At 50.0% G+C, this 21,273-nt stretch overlaps 2 protein-coding genes across 2 annotated transcripts; both read left to right on the top strand.

Moving 5' to 3' along the window:
• Nucleotides 1-2,518: 2,518 nt before the first annotated feature.
• CIART (circadian associated repressor of transcription) lies at nt 2,519-13,391 on the top strand. Its single transcript, XM_054984808.1, has 6 exons — nt 2,519-2,663; nt 5,670-6,291; nt 8,245-8,320; nt 10,700-10,778; nt 11,920-12,046; nt 12,586-13,391. The coding sequence occupies exons 2-6, from the start codon at nt 5,692-5,694 to the stop codon at nt 13,159-13,161; spliced, it is 1,458 nt and encodes a 485-aa protein (XP_054840783.1). The 5' UTR covers nt 2,519-2,663; nt 5,670-5,691; the 3' UTR covers nt 13,162-13,391.
• A 4,467-nt stretch (nt 13,392-17,858) lies between these two features.
• LOC129343269 (protein KTI12 homolog) lies at nt 17,859-19,236 on the top strand. Its single transcript, XM_054999395.1, has one exon. It carries the CDS (start codon nt 17,978-17,980, stop codon nt 18,758-18,760), a length of 783 nt encoding a protein of 260 aa, XP_054855370.1. The 5' UTR covers nt 17,859-17,977; the 3' UTR covers nt 18,761-19,236.
• The last annotated feature ends 2,037 nt before the right edge of the window (nt 19,237-21,273 follow it).

The following is a 21,273-nucleotide window of genomic DNA, read 5'->3' as shown; positions in this document are numbered from 1 at the left end:
TGTTTGGAAATATCCTTGATACTGTATGGAGGAGAGAGGAGGAGACAAGATTCTCTGGAAAAGTCAGTAATGCTAGGAAAAGTGGAAGGCAGCAGGAAAAGAGGAAGACCTGAAACGAGATGGCTGGACTCAATCAAAGAAGCCACGTCCTCCAGTTTGCAGGATCTGAGCAAGTCTGTTAATGATAGGACGTTTTGGAGGCTTTTCATTCATAGGGTCACCATAGGTCAGAGGTGACTTGATGGCACATAACACACACTGTATGGAAATGTACTTGATAGGAATTGTACTAATCTCATACTGCGCAATCCACCTTGAGTCTCAGTGAGAAATGGGGTCCATAAATGACTGGGATTGAATAGAGACTATGAATGGTTATCTCATTATCAGAAGTAACTGACTTCCTTTACAGAAGCAAACTGATCTCCGTATCAGAAGCTACTGTTTGCATCTACTCCTCCCTCCCCTCTCCACCTATATATCTGACCAGTTTCTTCTTGCCCTCCATGCATCTGACAAAGAGAGCTGTGATTCTCGAAAGCTTATGCTACAATAAAGTTGGTTAGTCTTAAAGGTGCTACTGGACTCTTTTTGATTTTGCTACTACAGACTAACACGGCTAACTCCTCTGCATCTTATCCTATAATGTGATTCATGCCATCATGTGCCAGCAATGCCCCTCCACTGTTTACATTGGACAAACTCATCAGTCCCTTTGACAAAGAATGAATGGACACAAGTCTGACATCAGAAACCAAAACATTCAAAAACCTGTGGGGGAACATTTTAACCTTCCAGGACATTCAGTTACTGAACTGAAAGTAGCAGTTTTCCTGAAGAGGAATTTCAAAGGCAAATTAGAAAGAGAGACTGCTGAATTGCAACTGGTAACAAAGCTCAAGACAATGCATCCCCTTGGACTGAATCAAGATCTAGGCTTCCTGTCTCATTACCAATGCTGATTTATCCAAGCCTGCCAACCCTGTGCATACCTCACCCTATCCAATCACGCTTACTATTGTCATTCACTGGCTTTTGTCGTCTACCTGCTATTGTCATTTAGAATCTGAAATCACTCCCTTCACCAAGATACAAGGACAGATGGTATCTGAAGAAGGGAGCTGTGACTCACAAAAGCTCATACCTGCCACAAATTTTGTTAGTCTTATAGGTGCTACTTGACTCGCTCTTTTCTACTGCTACAGACAAACACGGCTACCCATTTTAGTGCAATCCTAAGAAGAGTTACTTCAGTCAAAACCTAGTGGGCTTGGAAGGGTCTGTATAAGGCAGTAAAGAGTCCAGTAGCACCTTTAAGACTAACCAACTTATTTGCAGCATAAGCTTTCCAGAACTACAGCTCTCTTCATCTGATGCATGGTCCACTTAATTCCGCCTCCTGTTTCTAACAGCAGCATGTCAAATCCACCCGGAAGCCCAATTGCCCCAGCATCTGACAGGCATTGGGCCTCTGAAGTCTGGGTGGCTAACAGCCAAGGAAAAACTTAGCTGTCAAAATTTTGTTTGAGCACCTTTTAAATCTATATAATTGTATTTATATTATTAACCTGTAAAAGTGTTATCTACACAAAGTGTTTGGGGGGCTGACAACCATACCAGCGTGAAACTATCCACCAGGGGCTTCTAGAGTGTATCTGGGCTGGTGCTCGTTTTATCCTTTAATGGCCTTCCAATAGCGTTGCCAGCCTCCAGGTGGAGCCTGGAAATCTCCTGGAATTGCAACTGAACCCATTCTACAGAGATCAGTTCCATTGGAGAAAATGCCAGCTTTGGAGAGTCTGTGGCATTATCCCCCTCTGAGGTCACCTGCCTTCCCCAGGCTTGGTCCCCAATCTCCAAGAATTGCCTAACCTGGAGTTGGCAACCAGATGTGCCTCCACAGGGAAGTCGGGCCATTAAGGTGGAGCATTAAATTCAACGGCACCCGCGGAGGAGTCGCGGCATAGGTTGCTTCACGCACCTGCCACGGGTTGCTTATCAGTCCCGCGCTAACAGTGTAAACCTAAGGAGAGTTACTGCAATCGAAGCCCATTTGGCTCAGACCGGAGTGACTCTCTTTAGGACTGCACTGCAGGAAGGCAGGCGCGGGTAGACTGCCCCCGGCTCCAGAGGCTCGGCTCGGCTCGGCTCGGCTGCCCTCCCCGCCCTCGCTTCCGGGCCCGGCCCGCGCCAACCCGCCCCTGCCAGTCCCGCGTGCGCCAGTGGCGGACACGGGGCGGGCCACTCGCCCGCCAGCCACATGCAGCCGCCTGCGCCCCGTCTGGGGCGGGCAGCCAATCGGCGTGCGGCGGCCCGGCCATTGGCGCGCGCCGGGGCAGGCTGGGCCAATGGGGCGCGCCCGCGCGCCGGGGCGGGGCCACAATGTGTCGGCCGGGCGCGCCAGGGGGCGGGCGCCAGGCGGGCGGGGCGGGGCCTGGGCGCACGTGCGGGCCTGCACGTGGCCGCGTGGCGCCTGCCCTGAGCCCGGCGGAGGGAGGGAGCGAGGCGGGCAGGGCGACGCCGGCTCAGAGCCCGCCGAGAAGCCGGAGAGTCGGTCGCGCCTGTCGCCGCAGCCGCCCCAGCCAGCCAGCCAGCCTCGCTCGCCCCCGACGCCTCCGCGGACCAGCGGGCCCCTGAGCGCGTGCAGAGCGCGCTTTCTCCAGGTACGGCCCCGGCGCGCGTTTGGCTGGGGGGTCCGACGGCGTGGCCCTTCGCCACGGGCTCCCGCGGGCCGGGCAAGAGCCGCTCCCCTGGGGCGAGGGGAGGGTCGCCTGCAGGCGTGGGTTTTGCCCGGAAGGCGGGGGCGACGCCGCGCTGCCTGCCGAGGAAGACGCCCGCATGTTTTCCTGGGAGCAAGCCCCTTTCCCCGGGTGGGACAGCCCTGGGTGGGTTCGCCGGGCAGGTGGGAGGAAGGGCCGCAGCGCCGCTTGGAGCGCTTGAGAGCCGTCCCGGAAACTTCCCCTCAGTCCCCGCCCGGAACACTGCTGACTCGGGAGTAAGTGGGGCTCGGGTCAGAAAACCTTGCCCCCACCAAGGACACGGATGGGGGCTTGTGGCCTGGCAGCTCTGCGTGGATAGGGTCGTTGGCGTGTCCCGCCCCCCGGAGCTCAGCGCAGAGGCTTTCAGGACGGCTTTGCGTTAGAATGGTGCATTGGGCTAGTGTGTGTGTCTAAGGGGGCGAGGCGTGATTGCAGGCTCCCGGTCTCGTTGGGAAGGCAGGTCTTCTGGGGCAGGGCGTGGAGGCTTGGCCTTTTGGCCTTTCGAAGCAACTCAGGGAAGGGCTTCCCTTTGCGGTGGTGATCAGTGGATCCCATGCTCTGGATGTGCTGGAAGATGAATGAGGGAGTTGCAGGTGAAAGATGAAAGGGAGCCTGCGTGTGTGTGTGTGTGAGAGAGAGAGTGACAACGGCTGGATGCTCGGGGAGTTCCTTCCTGACGGCTCTTGCAACACTCAATATGCAGAGTGTAGGACGTGGTGTGTCTCTGGATCAGGCACGCAAGACGCAGGTGTGTGCAGAAAACAGTTTGCCGGGTGGATTCCAGCGTGTGGGTGTGTGGACAAGTGCACACTTGTCAGCTGTGTAGGTTTTGTATAAATCACGAGCGTCTGAAATATTTAATAGCCCTAGCTACTTGCATGGGAGGTGCATTTGTGTGTGGGTACGTTCAGATGTATGCAGAAATTAGCCGGGTGAGTTGACAGCATGTGATTCTCTGGGCACATGCAAAGTGCCCAGCCTGCTGTCATCGGGTGAAGTACGGGCATGTGTCATGGATTCATGTGCTCAGAAGTCCTGGCTGCATTTGTGCACATCATGGTGCTGGGAGGTAAGAGGTGATTTCCGTGAGCCAGGAATTCCTTGCCGGGTTTCTGAGTACACCGGATGGACTGTGGCAGAACTTAGTTTGCTGCCAACCTGACTTCATTGCTCTTTCTCCATTCAAAGGGGGATGGTTGGGGTGAAGGAGAAGGAACACAGGCTTTTGATTGTGGCGCACAAAAGGGATTTTCACAGCTGCAACTTCTCTTAGCTGCGTGACAAATTTCCATCCGCTAGATGGATGTGTGGATTTTTAACCCCAATCTTCCTCTAAGCAGATGTCTGTGGGTTTTTCTCTCCTTATTTCATTCCCGCGACAATCCTGAGAGGCAGGTGATGCCTTTGCAAGTTGGGGGAGTTTTCCTGAGCTCCCCAGGAGTGTGAAAGGATGGAGGGGAGGTTGGGGGCTGAGGAAGAGGCCCTTTTGTTTTCACAACGGTGCGAGCCTTCCCGTGTCTGGTGCTTGACCCGATTCAGTGTGTCTGTAGAGTGCATTATTGTTACGTCTCCGGCGTTTGGGTGGACAAGATCCACCCAGGTTTATTGAGGGACATTTGCCATGGTAACTGATTAAAACCTCCCTGTACAGAGGGAGTATATCTGAGTACCAGATGCTTGGGATAGCCAACAGGGAAAACCGCCCTGGTGCCTCCTGATTTCTGTAGCCCGTGATCAGATCTGGCAAGGTGGGACTTAGCTTTTTCCTTCTGGTTTGAAGGTGAAGCAGAAAAAAGTAGAAGTATTTAATTAGCCATTTTAACAGATGGCAGGGGAGTATCCTATGCCTGTACTGCTGACGCAATATCCTGTAAGCAGGTTTTGTCATGCCCCACTTCCACATGTGTCCTGCTAGTGGTGGCCTTTGTGTCTGGGCTGCCCTCATAGACAAGAGGGGGCTGAAGGGGTCAGTCTGGATCTCAGAAGAGGACTTAGTGGGGGAGGCTGGAATGGGATTGCCATGTGTGATGGTTCCTTCTTAGCCCCTGTGGGGGGAATCCGTGCCCCCTCTCTTTCACCACTTGGCTCTGAGGAAAGAGTTTCAGGCCCCTCACAGTAAAGAGTCTAGTAGCACCTTTAAGACTAACCTACTCTATTGTAGCATAAGCTTTCGAGATCCACAGCTTTCTTTGTCAGATGCATCATCAGACACATCTGATGAAGAGAGCTGTGGTTCTCAAAAGCTTATGCTGCAATAAAGTTGGTTAATCATAAAGGTGCTACTAAACTCTTTACTATTTTGCAACTGCAAACTAACACAGCTCACTCCTCTGGATCACCGAGATTTTGCTTTCCAAAGTTTGAGTAAACATTGGCTGCTTCCACACACGTTGGATAATCCACTTTCAATACTCTTTAGTGAACATTTGAAACTGATTTTCCATGTGTGGAACAAAAAATCCACTTCAAAAGGATTGCGAAAGTGCATTATTCAACATGTGTGGAAATGGCCAAGGTCATCTTGAAGCCATCACAGGATGCTTTCTCACAACCGTCCAACATGGCTGTGCCCCTGGGATCTAACCAGGGTTTGTTCTGTGCCAGTTTCACAGGGGCATAGAAGAATCCCTTTTTGACGGTAGACACAGAAGGCAGCTTCATAACCATTTCGGTGTCATCTTTTTCTGGATTGTTAAGGAAGTTTCTAGTTCTCATCTGAGGCAATATGCTAGACAGAGTTTGTGTGGCACCTGGAGACATCGCAGAACCCTCCAGCATCTAGGATTTCAGTGTAAAATCTTGTAAAATCAGACAAGCAAATCGGTTAACTTGCACTGCTTTTAATACAAGTGGTAGGATTTGGTTTGAAGACGATCACTGGTTGCTGAGTCAATTTTGGTCTCTTTTCAGCCTGCGCACCTTTCCGGCAACCATGGACTCCTCCCGTGAGTCTCTCTACTCCTCCATGAGCGTTTCGTCCCGCGAGTCTCTCTACTCCATCGACAGCGCCACCAGTGAAGAAGAGGATGATGAACACTGTGCCAGCTTTGAAGTCTTCCTTTCGGACAGTGGCAGCGACCCAGAGAAGGAGGGGGGTCCCTTGAAGAGCCGACGGGACGCTTACCCAGATGGGCCGAGCTTTCTGGGCTCCCTGAAATCCAGGCAGACTAATCCAGGCTTCCTTTGCCAGGGCCACGAACGCTGCACACAGAAATCGCTTGGCTTGTTGGCTTCGGCCCGGCTGCGGCCTTCTGGGCGCTGTTGCCGTTACCCTGCAGTGCTGGGCAAGCCCTGCTGTACCCATTTGAGGGATGCAGATGGCAGGCTGCCCAGGAAGGCAGCGAGCCAGAGCAGAATGGAGAGCAATGGACGCAAGCGGCCCGGTGGTGCCGTGGGAGGAAGCCAGTCCCCAGAACACATGGTGCAGCCCTCCCTGGCTGGGTTCAAAAGACACCGGAGCAAGGCATTGGAGGCCAGAGAAGATCCGTGCCCTTTTGGGTGGACCGAAGGAGACCAGCTGTTTGCACAAAAGGTTAGTTGGCCTGCACCGGCAAGGAGGGTGAGATGCTGTTGGTAGAGAGATAAAATTTCCAGAAATTTTGAAGCCACAAGGGGAAAAACTTTTTGTGTGTGTGTGTGTGTGTGTGTGTTAGAAAATTTGGCAAACCTGCGCAAGACTTAACTTTCTAATCAACCCTCCATTTATTTTACTGATTCAGCAACATAAAAATGCATTCGTTTTAATTTAATTAACGTATAGCATGGTGTTTTTGGCACACTTATGGAATTAAAAAATATAAATGTCTTCAGTTTCTATGTGGAGAAATTGCAAGTATACCCATTGTTGCCAAAATGATTTACTGTTTTTAAAAAAACTTTGAAAATAAACATAAGAATTATCATTAGCTGATGCTGAACATTTTTTTTTTTGCATTAAAATTTTCATGCTACATATTTTGAGTAAAATATCTTTCACTTCACGCATTCCAAAAAGGGGGAGAGGTTCATGGGAGTTCTTTAGTGTTCTCCAAATTTTCTAATACTTTCCACGGGATAAATTATTCTTCCATGCTATATGTTTTTGACCGGGGAAAACCTTGTGTTGGGCATTTCACTCATTCTGAAAGAAAAATACATAAGCCATTTTTTCCTCCATTGGTCCCTGAAATGTCCCTATTTTTACATCTCTCCCGGGTATAGGGGTGGAGGGGGGAGCTTTCACATCTCTAGTTGTTGACTAACCTGAGAGTGAATGGAACCTAAACATACCCTGAATGGTGTTCTGGAAAATCTGCTTAGAGGCTTGATTTTTGCATGTCATTCTTTCTCCAATATAGTAAAGAGTGCTACTGGACTCTACTATTTTGCTACTACACCGCCCTGAGCCTGCTTGTGGGAAGGGCGGAATACAAGTACGATAAAATAAATATATAAATAAATACACGGCTAACTCCTCTGGATCTTCTCTAATATAATTACGTCTTTTTTTTAAAAAAAAACCCTGCAGTTAGATTTTAGAAAAAAAGCCCTTTGTTTACACAGATTCTTGATGAGTTTTTACACAAGATTAAGAATGGGAAAAGGGACTTTTTAAAAGCAAAATGACCCATGCATAGCACTGCAGCATTGGAGTTGCAGAAGTGTAAGGCAGAAAAATAGGAAGCAGGAATGGGTCGGTGCTGCCCCACAGTTGGGTCAAAGTACGCTGAAATGGCTAGATCAGAGGGAGAAATTCAGGAGGGCCTCTTGTTCCTTGCCTCTAAAGGAGCCGTGCAAATAGGTTGCTTTCATGGCTCATTTTGGAGTCAGGAATCACTGGCCGTCCAAGCAGGGAAGCTTTGAGAAGTTAATGGCATGCTCTTCCGCCAGTGCCCTGGCTTGGATTGGGACCATGGTATGAGGGCAGGAGATTTGTCCCGTCCCGACCCACCCCTGGCACCATTTTCCTGATCTAAAATGGCCCTTGGGAGCTGATATTTGCCTTACTGGGGAACAGACAAGCACAGATATGGGGTAGCAATATGTTTGCCCTTCAGGGAGGCAAAGTGGCTCCTTGTGAAAAGGTGGAGTATACATCTTTGATAATAAAGAGTACTATTTTCTTTTATGCAGGTTTAGTCCACTGACTGGCCAAAACTTGTATAATTGATTAGGCGAATTATTCCAATACAAACAGCACTCTAAACCGGTTCTGCTGCCTGAGCACCGAGGTGGAGAAGTGGGTCCCTTTCGGTGCCTGCCCGGGGAGTCGGCAGTGGTGCTGAGAGCTCCTTTGTTGTGTGGAGCGCTGCCCCATGCCCGCTTCCAGGGCTGAAGATGGGCTCAAAAGTTGGCCCGGCATCCAAGGGATGAATTTCTTCTTCAAATCTGGATGCTGTCCCTGAATAACTGAGGTGGTTGGGTGAGGTGTACGTTGGCATCGGCAGTGTGAGTCTGCCGGTCTGCTCGCTTGACTGATTCTCCCGCGTTTGTCCCATTTCCGTAGTGTCGGGAGCTGCGGGGCTTCATCCTTCCGCTCCAGGAGCTTCTAATCAGGCTGAAGATGGGCCGCTTCGACAGAGGTGAGGACCGGGCGATGTGCTCGATCGGGGCGGGGTGGGGAGAGCTGTGCCACGGGGGGCAGTGCCTCCCCCCAATCTCTTGCACCCAGGCAAGGCGCCGCACTTCCTGGGCTAAACCTGGAGGACCCGCCCCAGTGACCTTTCATGCACAAGGTGGTGTGGCAACAGTTGTGTTTTGCTTTGGGTGTGTAGCGAGGGAGCCCCCAGGATACAAAATGGGTGAGAGAGAGAAACCGGGATCGGTCTGACCAGCCTTTAAGATGAGTCAAGTGCAGCAGTGGGAAGGGGGGAAAGAGAACCAAGCGTATTCGATACAGGAAGCAGTGGAGTTCTGTGGCGGGTTCCAGTAACAATTCCTGGGTGGCTGTTTGTGCCCCCCCACACCCCACCCTCTGCGCTGGTTGACCCCTCCTCTTTCCTTTCGGCCCATCTCTCCATCAAAGAGCAGGTGCCAATGCATTTGGAGGGGGCTCCCTGCCTATTCTTGCTGGGGCAGCCCTCTGGGAGGCTTGGAGCGGGTCACCGTACACTGGGTGGGAGGAGGCCTGCCTCAGGCCTTGGGTCAGTTGTAGAAACGTGGAATGCCTCTTTGAGAGCCGTGGAAAAGGCCTGCAGCAAGCAGTTTCGTACGTTTTCATCCCGTGGTGGAGTTATGTAACTCCACAAGGAAAAAAACAACCGCTCCCTCTCCTAACGCTGTTTTTGGCTCTGACATCTGAAACCACTTTTCTTTGCTTCTGTATCAGTCTGTTGCTAGGGGGAGGGGTATCTGTAATATAGCTCCTTTACAGAGGTGAGGAAATGTGGAATTTCTTCAGAGGATGCTACTAGCTTCCAAACCCACTTTTTGCTCTTTTGTTTGAGCTACAAAGTTGCGGGGAGGAGACTTCTGAGGTTTTCATAGTTGTCCCCCCCCCCCAAGCAAGTTAGGGACTATGGGGTGGGATTTGAAATTAAAAAGCTGCACTGGGAGGGGCTGTCTGTGTGCCTCAGGTGGGGCTTGCATTAGAAACAACGAGCTGGAAGGGACCCCCAAGGGTCATCTAGACCAACACAATGCAGGGATTTCACAGCTATCCGCCCCCCCCTCTCCAGTGCCCCCTGCTCTGTGCCCAGAGGAAGGCAGAAAACCTCCAGGATCCACAGCCAATCCAGGCTGGAGGAAAATTTCTTCCTGGCCCCAGCGTTGGTCACCTTCCACTGAAAACTCCTTTGCTGCTCAGATTGCGGCCTTCCCACTCGGACGCTTTCTCGGCTGCTGAGTGAGGCTTCGCTCGGAGCGTGCTCCGCTTGCCGCCCCTCTTCCTTCGTAGCTGGGCTGTGCTCGTTCACGCCGGGCAGGTGTGCAGGCTTGCATTTCTCCCGCAGCACGTGTCCAGCTGCCAGCTCTGTGACACGCCCTCGGTCGGCTGCCGTCAGCAAGTGGCTGACTCAGCTGCACCTGCTCTCCTTGAGGCGGGGCTGCGTCGTCCTCCCACCCCAAAGGCCTGGGTCCCTGTCAGCTTGGGGTGTGTGGGGGGGGGGCGGGCAGTGGATGCTTATCCCAGTCAACCCCCTCCCTGCCTGAGGAATTGGGGAAGGTGGGTGGGTCAGACAACACTGGAACTGAGGATCACTCACTGAAATAGCATGGGTGCAAGTTCAGAGTGGAAAGAACATCTTTGCCCAGTTGGCAGCTAGCTTAGAGTCCCGTATCAGGAAAACAGGGGGGTCCACTGTCTTAGGCGACATTAAAAATGCATTTTTGAAGGAACAGAATAGGCAAAATCTCCTTGTGTACAGGCAGTATACCTGGGGCAGAGTAGTCCCTTTACTTGCTGGGAACACTCTTGGTGACCAGGAGCAGAGGGGGTCCCGCAGGGCCAGGCCATAGTTACCGTGGCAGCAGATGTGCCTGGGGCCAAGTGGCGTGGCACTGCCAACCCTGCAGGGACCGGTTTGTTCCCCGCTGGGCTTTCTTCAGCATTTTGCTGGAGGGCTTCCTAGCTGGCAGCCCTGCTGGCCTTCTGTCTGGCCCAGCCATGCGCTCTGCAGTAGACCCTCCCTTAGCTGCAGCTTTCTCAAGTCAAAGGAGGCGGAAGAGGAGCTGAATTTCACACAGGGAATTGCATGGAGGGGGCAGACCTCAGTTGCAAATCCTGGGTGCCTTACTTGGAAACAGTCCCAAATCTTGGCACTATCCGTATGTTTTTATGGCCATGGGTTCTTCCTCAGCCCACAAATGTGGACGCTTCTAAGGGAGAGAATGACGTTGGGTGGGCCACTCTGGGACAGAATGGTTGGGCGCCCGTGAACTGACAGCCTTCCCTCCTCTGCTAATAGCGGGATTGTGGGGCATTGGCAGCAATGAGCTCATCCACCTCTTTTTCTGTTCTTCAGGGCTAAGCACCTTCCAACAGAGCGTGGCCATGGATCGAATCCAGCGGATCATCGGCGTCCTTCAGAAGCCAGGGATGGGGTAAGGACCTTGCTGTTCAGCCTGATGAGGGGGAACGTCAGCATAAGCAGAGGCCCAGAATTTCCTGGTTTGGGTGGGGTGCTTAGGGCCCCCCCCCCCCCGCCTCCCATTTCATTGTTAAAGTTGCTCTAGTGCACCGGTCGGTATTTGCTGGTTTTGTTGCATAAGCAGTCTGTATCAAAGCAAGAGAGCATAAGCTGCCTGAAACTGGCCTTGGGGTGGGGGGTGGGGGGAGTTAAATGTGGGTCGTCAGGTTCTCGCCCTTCCTTCCTGACCTCGGTCAACCCTCCAGAATTGTTGCTGGCTTGGTTAGAGGCCCCTGCAGCTGCTATTGAGCATGGCAAAGCCCTGGTGATGTTGACTGATTATTCAGGCAGCTTGGATGAGGCCTCTTCTGAGACCTGCTGTCTTCTCTAGATCAGCACCAGAAAGGCAGCCAAGTCCGGTGGTTGGAGGCGAAAATTCAGTGCCCTGTATAGGAAACTGTGCAGGAGTGCAAACAGATACCATCATGTGAATGTGCATAATTGATCGGCAGCTGACCGAACTGGCGTTGCCTTGGTGCTGAACTCTTGATTTAAAGCCGAAAGGACCAGTCAGCTTAGACTAGGGGTGCGCGTCTTGAACTGTGAGGCAACTGAGGCTTTGCCACCTCCCAGCTGATGCGGAGATGCTGCGGTCACCATAGCAACTGCTATTTTGGCAGATTCCAGTGAGAGAAGCTCCCCCACACACACCGAAATGTGCTGGATTCTGCAGGAGCAATGGTGGACCGCAGTGCCTCAGCTTGGAGCTCCGGTTGTTCAGGCCTGAGGCTGTAGGCTGCCAAGGAGTATGTGAAGGCACAGTTGACCCACACTGCTGGAAGAATTGTGCACTTCACATCAGGACCAGTCCTCAGTTGCAGCATGTGCAGGGTGCCTTTGCATGTGCGCCCCCCCCCCCGGTCTGACAGATCACCTGGCTTCCATTCCCTTTCATAAATGTGCCAAGTGAGGGATGAGGCTAACTGTTCAGTGATGAGATCTTCGTATGCATCTCCGCATGCCTCTTGCACTTGTGTGGGCCAGGGAAAACCAGCCACTCCCGCGGAAGTCGCCAGCTGCTTCTCACACTGTTTTGCTTGCTTTTTTTCTCACAGGGAGCGCTACCTGGGCACCTTGCTGCAGGTAGAAAGGATGCTTAAAGTTTGGTTCCCTCATGTTGCCTTGAAGAGCTCATGCGCTGATGGCGACATAGCGTCAGAGAACACGTCTGAAATGGCAAAGGTGAGACACGGGGGTGCCCCCTCCCAGCGTATTTCTTTGGTCCACTTGACACAGGCAGCTGATCAGGGACTGCCATTTTTCTTGGACTCTTGCGCTCTGCAGGGGGGTGATAGTATGTTGCATGTTTAAATGAACAAAAGGCACTATGCATGTAAGGATGGAAAGGGTCCTTGTAGCCCTCTCCAGTGCTGCATTCTGTACACGAGGAAGTCTTCTTGTGTTCTTAAATCATGTGATGTGTTCCAGTTCAAAATGTATGTGGTTGAAAGTCTCACGATTGAATGTGCGCAGGGAGAAAATGATACACGCAGGTAGAAGGCTAGCATCCCAGGGAGAAGGGTGGATTTCAGCAATGCAGGCACATCCTTCTGCAGTGGGGGTGGGTGGGGGGCAGTCTTGTTTTCCTATTAGAAATCAGAATCCCTCCGAGGCTCCCCTTTTGGAATGATTTGACTGTCAAGTGATGTGCGGAGCCCCTTAGAAGTCAGATGTCTCCGTTCCCTGCTCAGTCTGATGTCCCTCTTTTCTCCCCTCCTCAGAAATCTTTGTCAGCGGATTCTGCTGTGCCCAGGAGGGCAGCTTCCAGCCATGACTCTGCGGAGAGCCCCCCCACGGAAAAGCTTCACCAGACGCATCTCACGGACGCCTCGCCAGACTCTGAGAGCAAAGCTGGGGCTTTGTGGGGAGAGCCGACTCCCTTCCTGGCCGACTGGCCCACCATGAACTTAACTTGGATTCACACTTCGCCTATTTCTAACCCCCCCTTGGGCCACGTGAACTCTGCCTTTGGGCAGGCCCTGCTGGGCCCAGCCCCCCAGAGCACCTACGGCATTGTCCTCTTCCTCCACAACAGCCCCGCCCCCTTCGTGCCCTCGGACCGCTCCACTTCGGTGACCCCTGCTCTTCCCCCCCAAGCTTGTTTCCATTCTAGCAGGCTTCTTCCGAGCACCGGAGAGCTTCCGCGTTGCCAGAGCCTTCCAGGCACCACGCAAGGGGACAGCAGCCTTCCGAGTGGGTCCCTTGCCTGCCATTCAAGGTCTCTGCCACGCTTGCCAACGTCTGGGGAGAAACTGTCAGTGGCCAGTGAGGGGCTGCCATATTACAGCAACTCTTGAGGCTCCATTTTCCAAACGCAAATGTCTCCACCACCCTTACTACTTTTTTTTTATAGAAGCTCCTGCTCTGGTTTTTCTTTTTTTAAATTTAAAAACATTTAATGTGTGTATGATGAGGGGAATTGCTTTGCCATCCAGGGTAAAGGGTCAGTTTTAATAAAAAGGCATTGTTGTGACTGCAAGAAACTCTTGTGTGGCATCGTTTGTCTGTGTTGTTTCCTGGATTTGGTTTTTAAGTTATAATGGTTTATGGGTTATTAGTGGATAATTTATTTAAATTGTTTTTATTTAAATATTTAATACTAAGTCTGTAATACAAGACACTCTAAAATTAAATGTAATATTTAAAATGGTTTTTAAGGCTGTTTTTCTAGAATGTTCAAGACAGCTCTCTCCCATAAAACTGAAAATAAAAATCACTTAGCAATAACTAAAATTGCCCATAAAACAATCTGTAAACATGCCCAAGAAATCAGCCATAGAATTTGAAAGGGAAAACATTTTATTTGCCTTGTGAAAAGCTGACCGAGGGGAACACCTCCCCTCCATTGGCCAGAGCATGCCAGAACTTCGGGGCTACCACAGTCGAGACTCTGCTTTCTGCAGATATTCTAACTGGGCAGAGAAGGCCAGTGGGGTCAGCTGGGGCATGGCCTGATGCATCTATGCAGCCTATGTTTGATATCTGTAGATGTGTTTCAGGTTCTTGCTTTGAACATGCCCCCCCCCCGCCCCCAATTTTATCCATGCCTTGGCTTGCTCTCTTTTGAAAGAAAAGTTTCTAGATTTTGTCATGCTCATGACTGGCCACCATTTTTTTATAGTTTCCTAAGGCATATTGCTCCCACACTTTGTCAAGAACAGTATGTTTAAAATCCCACAGAAACAATCCCTTTATTTTTATTTATGTCATTTATAGTCCGCCTTTTTCACTGAAACTCAAGGTGGATTACACAGTATGAGATTAGCACAGTCAATATCAAGGATATTTCCATAAACGATGCCGTAGGGTAAATAAGACACAAGTTTACAAAGACAGAGCATGAGCAAGACTCCAATACAGAGTTGGAAGAAATGCAGAAACAGAAGATAAGCAATTCTAGGACTGACAATAGACAACATGAAGCACGTATTTAAAACGATAGTACGTAAGGTAACCTGGTGAAGTCTATGGTCCCTAACTCAGTGAAGCCTCTCCTGCTGGGGCCTCCTGTGAAGAGCGTGGGATCTGCCCAGCCTTGCCTCCTTGACACAGCTGGTGGCTGTACTTTAACCTTTCTTGGCAGCAGCAGCAACCAAGGCTTGGGTAGAATTCTCCCCTTCTGGGCTCTGTGTCTCAACACAACCAGTTGAGTTGCCTAATGGGGCACAGCCAGGATGTACAACGGAGTCTGTTCATGAGATTTCCCTCTTAACCGAATCTGTTAGATGCTTGGGAGTCCTTCTAGAGCAGAGTCTTTAGCCGGAATTGCAGGTTACCGTGATGACTCAAAATACTTTCTTTCCCAGTTGCACCTTGCCTGTAACTTTCTCCGTTTCTGGACTTTGCTGATCTAGCATGCTGATTCACTTCACAGTAACCTCAGGGCCTGACTATTGTAATGAGTTCTGTATGGAGTGCCCTTAAAAATAACCTGGACATTTACATGGTACAAAATGTGGCATCCCATTTTATTAGGATGATCATAATAATAACATTTGATTTATATACCGCCCTTCAGGGCTACTTAATGCCCACTCAGAGCAGACTACATAGTATGTCATTATTATCCTCACAACAATAATCACCCTGTGAGGTAGGAGGCGTTGAGAGAGCTGTGGCTGACCCAAGGTCACCCAGCTGGCTTCACATGGAGTGGGGAATCAAACCCAGTTCTCCAGATTGGAGTCCCGTGCTCTTAACCACTACTCCAGACTGGATGAAGCCTCTGAGCTCATATTACTCTAGTTTGAAGAGCATTAACACAGGCTGTTGATGTTTCAGTTTCAATTCAGGGTGCTGAGACCCACATGCTTGTGTGAGCCTCTATGGCAGCTCTGTTCTCTGTAGCCTCCTTGCTAACCCCTTCTATAGGAGAGTGTGCAACAGCTATGGCCCATCCTTGGGTTTTCCGGCCTCTTGAATAGTGTGCGGAAACCTTTTTTTAATTGTCTTTTTTTAGTGAAATTTTGCAGGGCAGAGAAAGGTGGGTTTGGGGTTTTAATGGGTTTAGATTTCAGCAGGAACTGTATTTTAAAATGGAGTTTTAAGACTTGTTTCTCATCTCATACAGAACTTGTAAGGACTGTATTACTATTTTAGTTGTTCCCTGGTGGGTTTGGAAGAAAGGTGGTTTTATTCCCATGTTAACTAAATAAAATAAACCTGGGTATCTCCAGTCTCCTCCTCCCACTCCTGAGGCAGTTGTGCCTAGATATTAAAAGAGGGAGAATTCTAAACGTGACTTGTTTTTAGCGGCAGCCAAACTGGAACTAGATCTGAATGTCACATCTAATTCTGTAAATGAGATGTTGAGGCCAACTTTGATCCTGACAGGGCTCCTGTTGCCTTAGTATTTTTAAGGAGGTGCAAAACAAGTTTCAAGAGAGCATTTCTTAGGCTTTTTCAAGGGTGGCCCTTGGCTGGAGAGCTGCTGTAGCACGGTGATTAAGTGGTTGGGATGTGAATCAGCACTCTGATGGTTCGACTGAGATTCCCACACCTGCCCTGAGCTCAGCAGGTGTGCCTTGGGTAAGCCATTCCTCTCAGCCCAACTCCCCAGCTGTATTTTTTTAAAAAAATTGTATTGTGGGGATAGGGTTGCCAGGTCCAGGCTGGGAAATTCCTGGAGATTTGGGGGGTGAGCCTGGAGAGGGCAGGGTTTGGGGAGGGGAGGGAAGTGTTACTGGAACTGCTCTATTAATAGGATGGGGGAGTTAGCTTAGCAGTCCAGAACTAAAACAGCGCGGATCTAGCCAGCTATACCAAGGTCCATTTTCAGAAATCGAATAAAAGAGACCTCCCCCCCTAGTGCCCAAGGGGGCTATACATCAGAGCGGCTTAAGGTAGGAGCTGCTGGGTGGGCAGACGGCCTCATTGAGCATCATCACAGGCATCTTACATTCATATAAATCATGCATGCTTTTATACACATAGTACTAGTAAGCCATAACAATATGTATACACATACAGGGTGAAATGCAGTGAGGTAACACAGGCATTAAGGCAGCATAATCAATGCGAGAGTCCAATGGAAATCCAATAGTGTCAGTGAAAAGCAAACAATCAGAATGAATGGCAGTGCTCCACAAAAACATACAAGCATAGAATAAATGAGGGCATTATGTCAAAATAGCACATATAAAAAGCAACTGATAAAAATAAAGCATATCAAAATTAATTCAACCAGTATAGTGGCTTCCCCTGCGTGAGAGTTGACAGGTGAGAGGCATAACAATGAAGGTGACGAGAAATACACAAAGATTTCTAGGCAACCCTTAAAGCAATGTAACAGCAAAGCATTGACCATGAACATGGATGCAAATAGTTAAAGCAAAGAAAATGCAACAATATGATGCACAAAGACCAAAAGCACTAAGTGAATGGGATACTATGAATTAACCCTGGGCATTAAAGGCATAGGAATCAGATATGGTTGGTGAAGGGCAAGGAATCCAATCAAATGGCAGTGCCCTATGTAAACATACAAGCATCATCATAACTAGTGAGTCAGAATAGAACAAATGAAAAGGTAAATAACACCAATTCAATAATATAAGGGGAAAACCAAATATAAAATTAGCTTAACACTTCATGAACTTACTGCAAAAAGCAGGTCAAAATTAAGAAGGCAAATAACAATTCAATAATGTAAGGAAAAACCAAAGATAAAAATTAGCTTAACACCCAATGAACTTAATGCAAAAAGCAGATCAAAATTAATTTGAACAGTAAGCATAGATCGATGAGCTCAGTTCAGGAAGACATTCAATCAAATAAGTAACCGAATGAGGGGCAAAAGAAATGCAACTAGGTACACAAGGTAGGAAGGAAAGTGTTTACACCCCCCCTTGTATCAGAAAGGGCATTGGACAGAATAAGCGGCAATGTCCCCAAAAAGCATTAAGGAGGCCGTCAAAAACAAAAATGGAATGACACGCATGTCCTTTAGCAAAAAGAGAAAAAAAAAATGAGGGGTCCCCTTGGAAGAGAGGGCTGCCCTTCCATGGAGCTGGCGCTGGCCTTTGAATCAAATCAGCCAGAAAAACGGAGGCAGCCTCTGGCCAGCGAAGGAGTCTCAAATTCTGCTCCTTTGGCTGCTCCGTAGGTAGGTTTCCAAAAGGGGTTGCTGGAGGGTCTCATGTCTGCTTCCTCAAAAATCACAAGAACACTAACAGCATTTGGAAAAGGAAAACATAGCAAAAAAAAAGGGGGAAGGGGGAGGGGAAGAACTTCTTGCTGCTGAGCAGGTCAGCAGGGGAGGAGCACGGAGGGATACAGGGCCCCTGGCTTAGCCTGGAGACGGGGTCGGACAGGAGCAGCCTGGTGCGGCTCCCTTTCTCTCCAGCTCCGTCAGAGGAGCGAGCGGGGCCACGCCTGGAAAACCGCTCTTCTTGAGGCCCTGCCCTTCAGAAGAGAAACGGCAGCCGCCGCGTGCCTCTGGATTCCGATCACTTCCGAAGCTGTGGCCCTTCCAGGCGTCCGGCTCGGCGCTTCCCTTACTGACGCACTAGCGCTCCGAGAGCTCCTCTCCCCCAGTCGTCTTTTCCCCTCCCCGGAAAAGGGAGTGCCTAGCGACGCCGGTGGCTGCTCCTCTCCGGAGTGAGGCGAAGAGCAATGCCGCTGGTAGTGCTGTGTGGGCTGCCGGGGAGCGGCAAGAGCAGGCGAGCTGAAGAGTTGCGGGCGGCGCTGAGGGCCAAGGAGGAGAGTGGCGGCGAGCGGCGAGTCTTCGTGGTGGCCGAAGCAGAGGTGGCGGCGGGGGGAAGCGGCGGCAGGGCTGCGTTGCGAGCGGAGGCGGAGCGGCTGCTGAGCCGGCGGGACGTGGTTATCGTGGACGCGGGCAGCGAACTGAAGAGCTTCCGCTACGAGCTGTACTGCCTCAGCAAGCACGCGGGGACCCCGCACTGCCTCGTCCTGTGTCCCGGCGGCGCTCCCTGCTCCGATAGGCCTCCCTTGGAAGCGCCGGACTCACGCAACCGCTGGGACTGGCCGCTCTTCGTGGCGCCCGCCGACCTCGCAGAGCCGCTTCCGCTGCCGGAGATTCGCGCCGCCCTCTTCGAGCGCTGCCCGCCTCCCCCCAATAAGTCCACGCGCTCCCAGCCCCTCCAAGCCGCCGGGTTCCTTCACCAGCTCGACCGCCTCACGCAGGACATGGTGGCCGCCCTTATGGCCGCGCAGAGGAACGGCGCCCAGCCCGGCCAGTTCGTCTCGATGGCGGTCGACGGGCTAGGCCAAGAGGCTCAGGGGTTGCTGCTGAGCCGGCCTGTCAGCCTCGCGGAGTTAAGCAGGCTCCGCAGACAGTTCCTCAGCTATGCCAAGATGCATCCTGGAGAAGGGGAGGAGAATCTACCCCAGCTGGGCGGCATGTTCTTACAGTACTTGAGCCGCAACTTGCAGTGAGCGACTGGAGCCCGCTCGTTCTCCTGAGTTCCTGGGACAGAACCTAATCTGTTTGGCCTGCTACCTATTCTCTGGACGTGGAGCAATTCAGCTAGTCACCAGCTAGCAGCGCAACCAGCAAGCACAAACTTAGGAGCCTCGATCGGTGGACTATCAGCTTCTTCACACTCTGCTGCACTGGAGCTTAATGCGTTTGAATATTGAGGGAAATGAAAATGACCGAGGGAAGGATGACCAACATTCTGTCATCAACACAGGATCCCTTAATAACAGACAGCTAGTCACAGCCTTAATAATTGTACAGTAGTAAAGAGGACACTGGCTGCCGGGTGTTTCAAAGCGTTAATTCTCTATATCTTTATTCCAAGCAGTTCTCAGAAATATCTCTAAACCTCTTTGCACATACCAAATGATCCTACCTCTACATATTACTTCCTATTAGACCAACTGAAACATACAGCTTGCCTTCATCTTTCCTTCTGCCTTAATAATTATTCTTTACACACACCATCTAGCTCCTACTTAACATCCAATATTAACATTTCACCCAACAATCCAGTCCATTTATTAGACATATAACAAAAGGGGATACATATATATATATATGCCAGTACTGAGTTGGCTTAAGCAAACAAAAGAATGGGGTGGGTGCAGCTGTCAGCTATTCAAAGGCACCACCCTTCCTGCAAGGTAGGCTATTGGTTAATTCAACCGGGCATATGGCAGTTTATTAAAGAAAGATCCGTCCTACGGGAAAAATTTTGTCTTGCAGCATGTAATCAACAATAATGCAATGATGATGTAATAATTTTGGGTTTATGCCTTTAACCAAGATTGTCTGGGCTTCTGAAAACAATGGATTGGGTTGTGGGAGAGGCTATTTCTCCCCCCCCTTGTTTTCAGAAGGCCAGTGACTTCCATAAAGTGGGGTACAACAAAGTGCCTCTGAAAGCAGAGGTTCATAAACATATTTAGAGAGAGAGAGAGAGAGAGAGAGAGCCTTACAATTAAAAAAAGGATGGGGTTGTGGGGACCCGAATTTACATTCCATCCTGGAGACGTTCTACTACTCTTGGGTCCTTTCTATTCCAAGTTCTAAGAGGAAACCAATGAGCACTTTTATTTAGGCTGATCTCAGCCTGGGAACATTACTACATTCATGACTGCTCCTGGCACTGGAGGTTCCACCGTTTCATTAAACTTTGGGCTTTAAGTATTTTAAAATGGGGAAACAGATGCACAAATGTTTCTAAATCAGTTCAAGTACTATTAAACCACAGATGCACCACACAATCTTTTCTTCAGAGTTGCTGGTTCGGGAAAGCTGAGACCAAGCTAGCTGACCTCAGTGATTTTTAACGCCGTTTTGGGTCTCCTAAGGGGGCTGCATTTGCGCTCCCATTTGACTGGTTTGTAGGGCCCAGTCACGGTGGGTTCCGCATAGCTTGGCTGGGTGCGTTCTATGGGAGCCAAGGCAATTGCTTGGGGAATGGCTTTTTTTTTTTAAGCTCTGCACATGCTCAGAGGCTGGGCCAAATTTCTAGTTCCATGGTAGGGAAGCACAGTCTCTTCTGCTGCTCTCAGCATTAGACTAGAGGGGCTTCAAAAATCCTATCCTATCCTCTGGAGTATTATTACACATAGTACTATACACCAGGAGTTTTATTACACATCATGCCAGTGAGTGTTTTTTTTTTCTTCAAACTGGCCATTTACAAAGCTTTCTATTTCTTGAGGGAGTTTCTAAGTTTTCTGTCAGTTCCTTCTTCCCTTATTAAGAATTTCTATCTCTTCTCCTTTCAGGTTTGGGTACATTTAGCTTCCCGGACCATGGAGACCCAGGTCGGGTGGTTGAGACAAATAGGCGCAGAGAGGGTTAACACAGGCCTCCCGCTTTAAGGTGGGATGGCAGATTTTGACTCTCTTAAGGAGGTCTGCGGATGACAGATTATGCCTCTCTTAAGGAGGTCTTGAGGAGGACAGAAGTGAGCCACGTCTCCTAAGTTCTGCCCATAAAAATCTCTTAGGGTCCTGGTCAAAAGACTCTGTTCTACTTCTGCTGAGTTTCTGGCTCTCTTTTGGCAGTATTTGGCCAAGGCATCAAGAGGCAAGCAGGTCAAGAGGGAGCGTCTCGGCAAGTCACTGGAATGAGTAGAGGCGATCAACTCTATAAGCAAACCAAGTTGACTCCCCAGAGCTCTCATCCTAACACAATCTGAGCAGCCAGAAATTCAGCTACCTGTCTTCCCTTAATTGTCATTTTTGGGAAGATACTATATCATGGATGGCCTTTGCGGTGGCACGGGCCATTTCTCGTTTGGAGGCTAGATTTCCTTTCTCCAAAACTAAATCACTTTTCTCTAACTTAAACTATCATCCTTTTTACTCAATATCCACAACACATTTATCCTATCTCAGGTGTCATTTTAACATTCCAAATCAGAGTTTTACCAGAAAAATCAGTCCTAGCCAACACAACAAATAAGCCTTTTGCCTGCATCCACTAGGTCTGA

This window comes from Eublepharis macularius, chromosome 1 (assembly GCF_028583425.1).
Source record: "Eublepharis macularius isolate TG4126 chromosome 1, MPM_Emac_v1.0, whole genome shotgun sequence".
Classification (NCBI taxonomy): Eukaryota; Metazoa; Chordata; class Lepidosauria; order Squamata; family Eublepharidae; genus Eublepharis; species Eublepharis macularius.
This window is presented reverse-complemented; position numbering and strand designations above follow the sequence as displayed.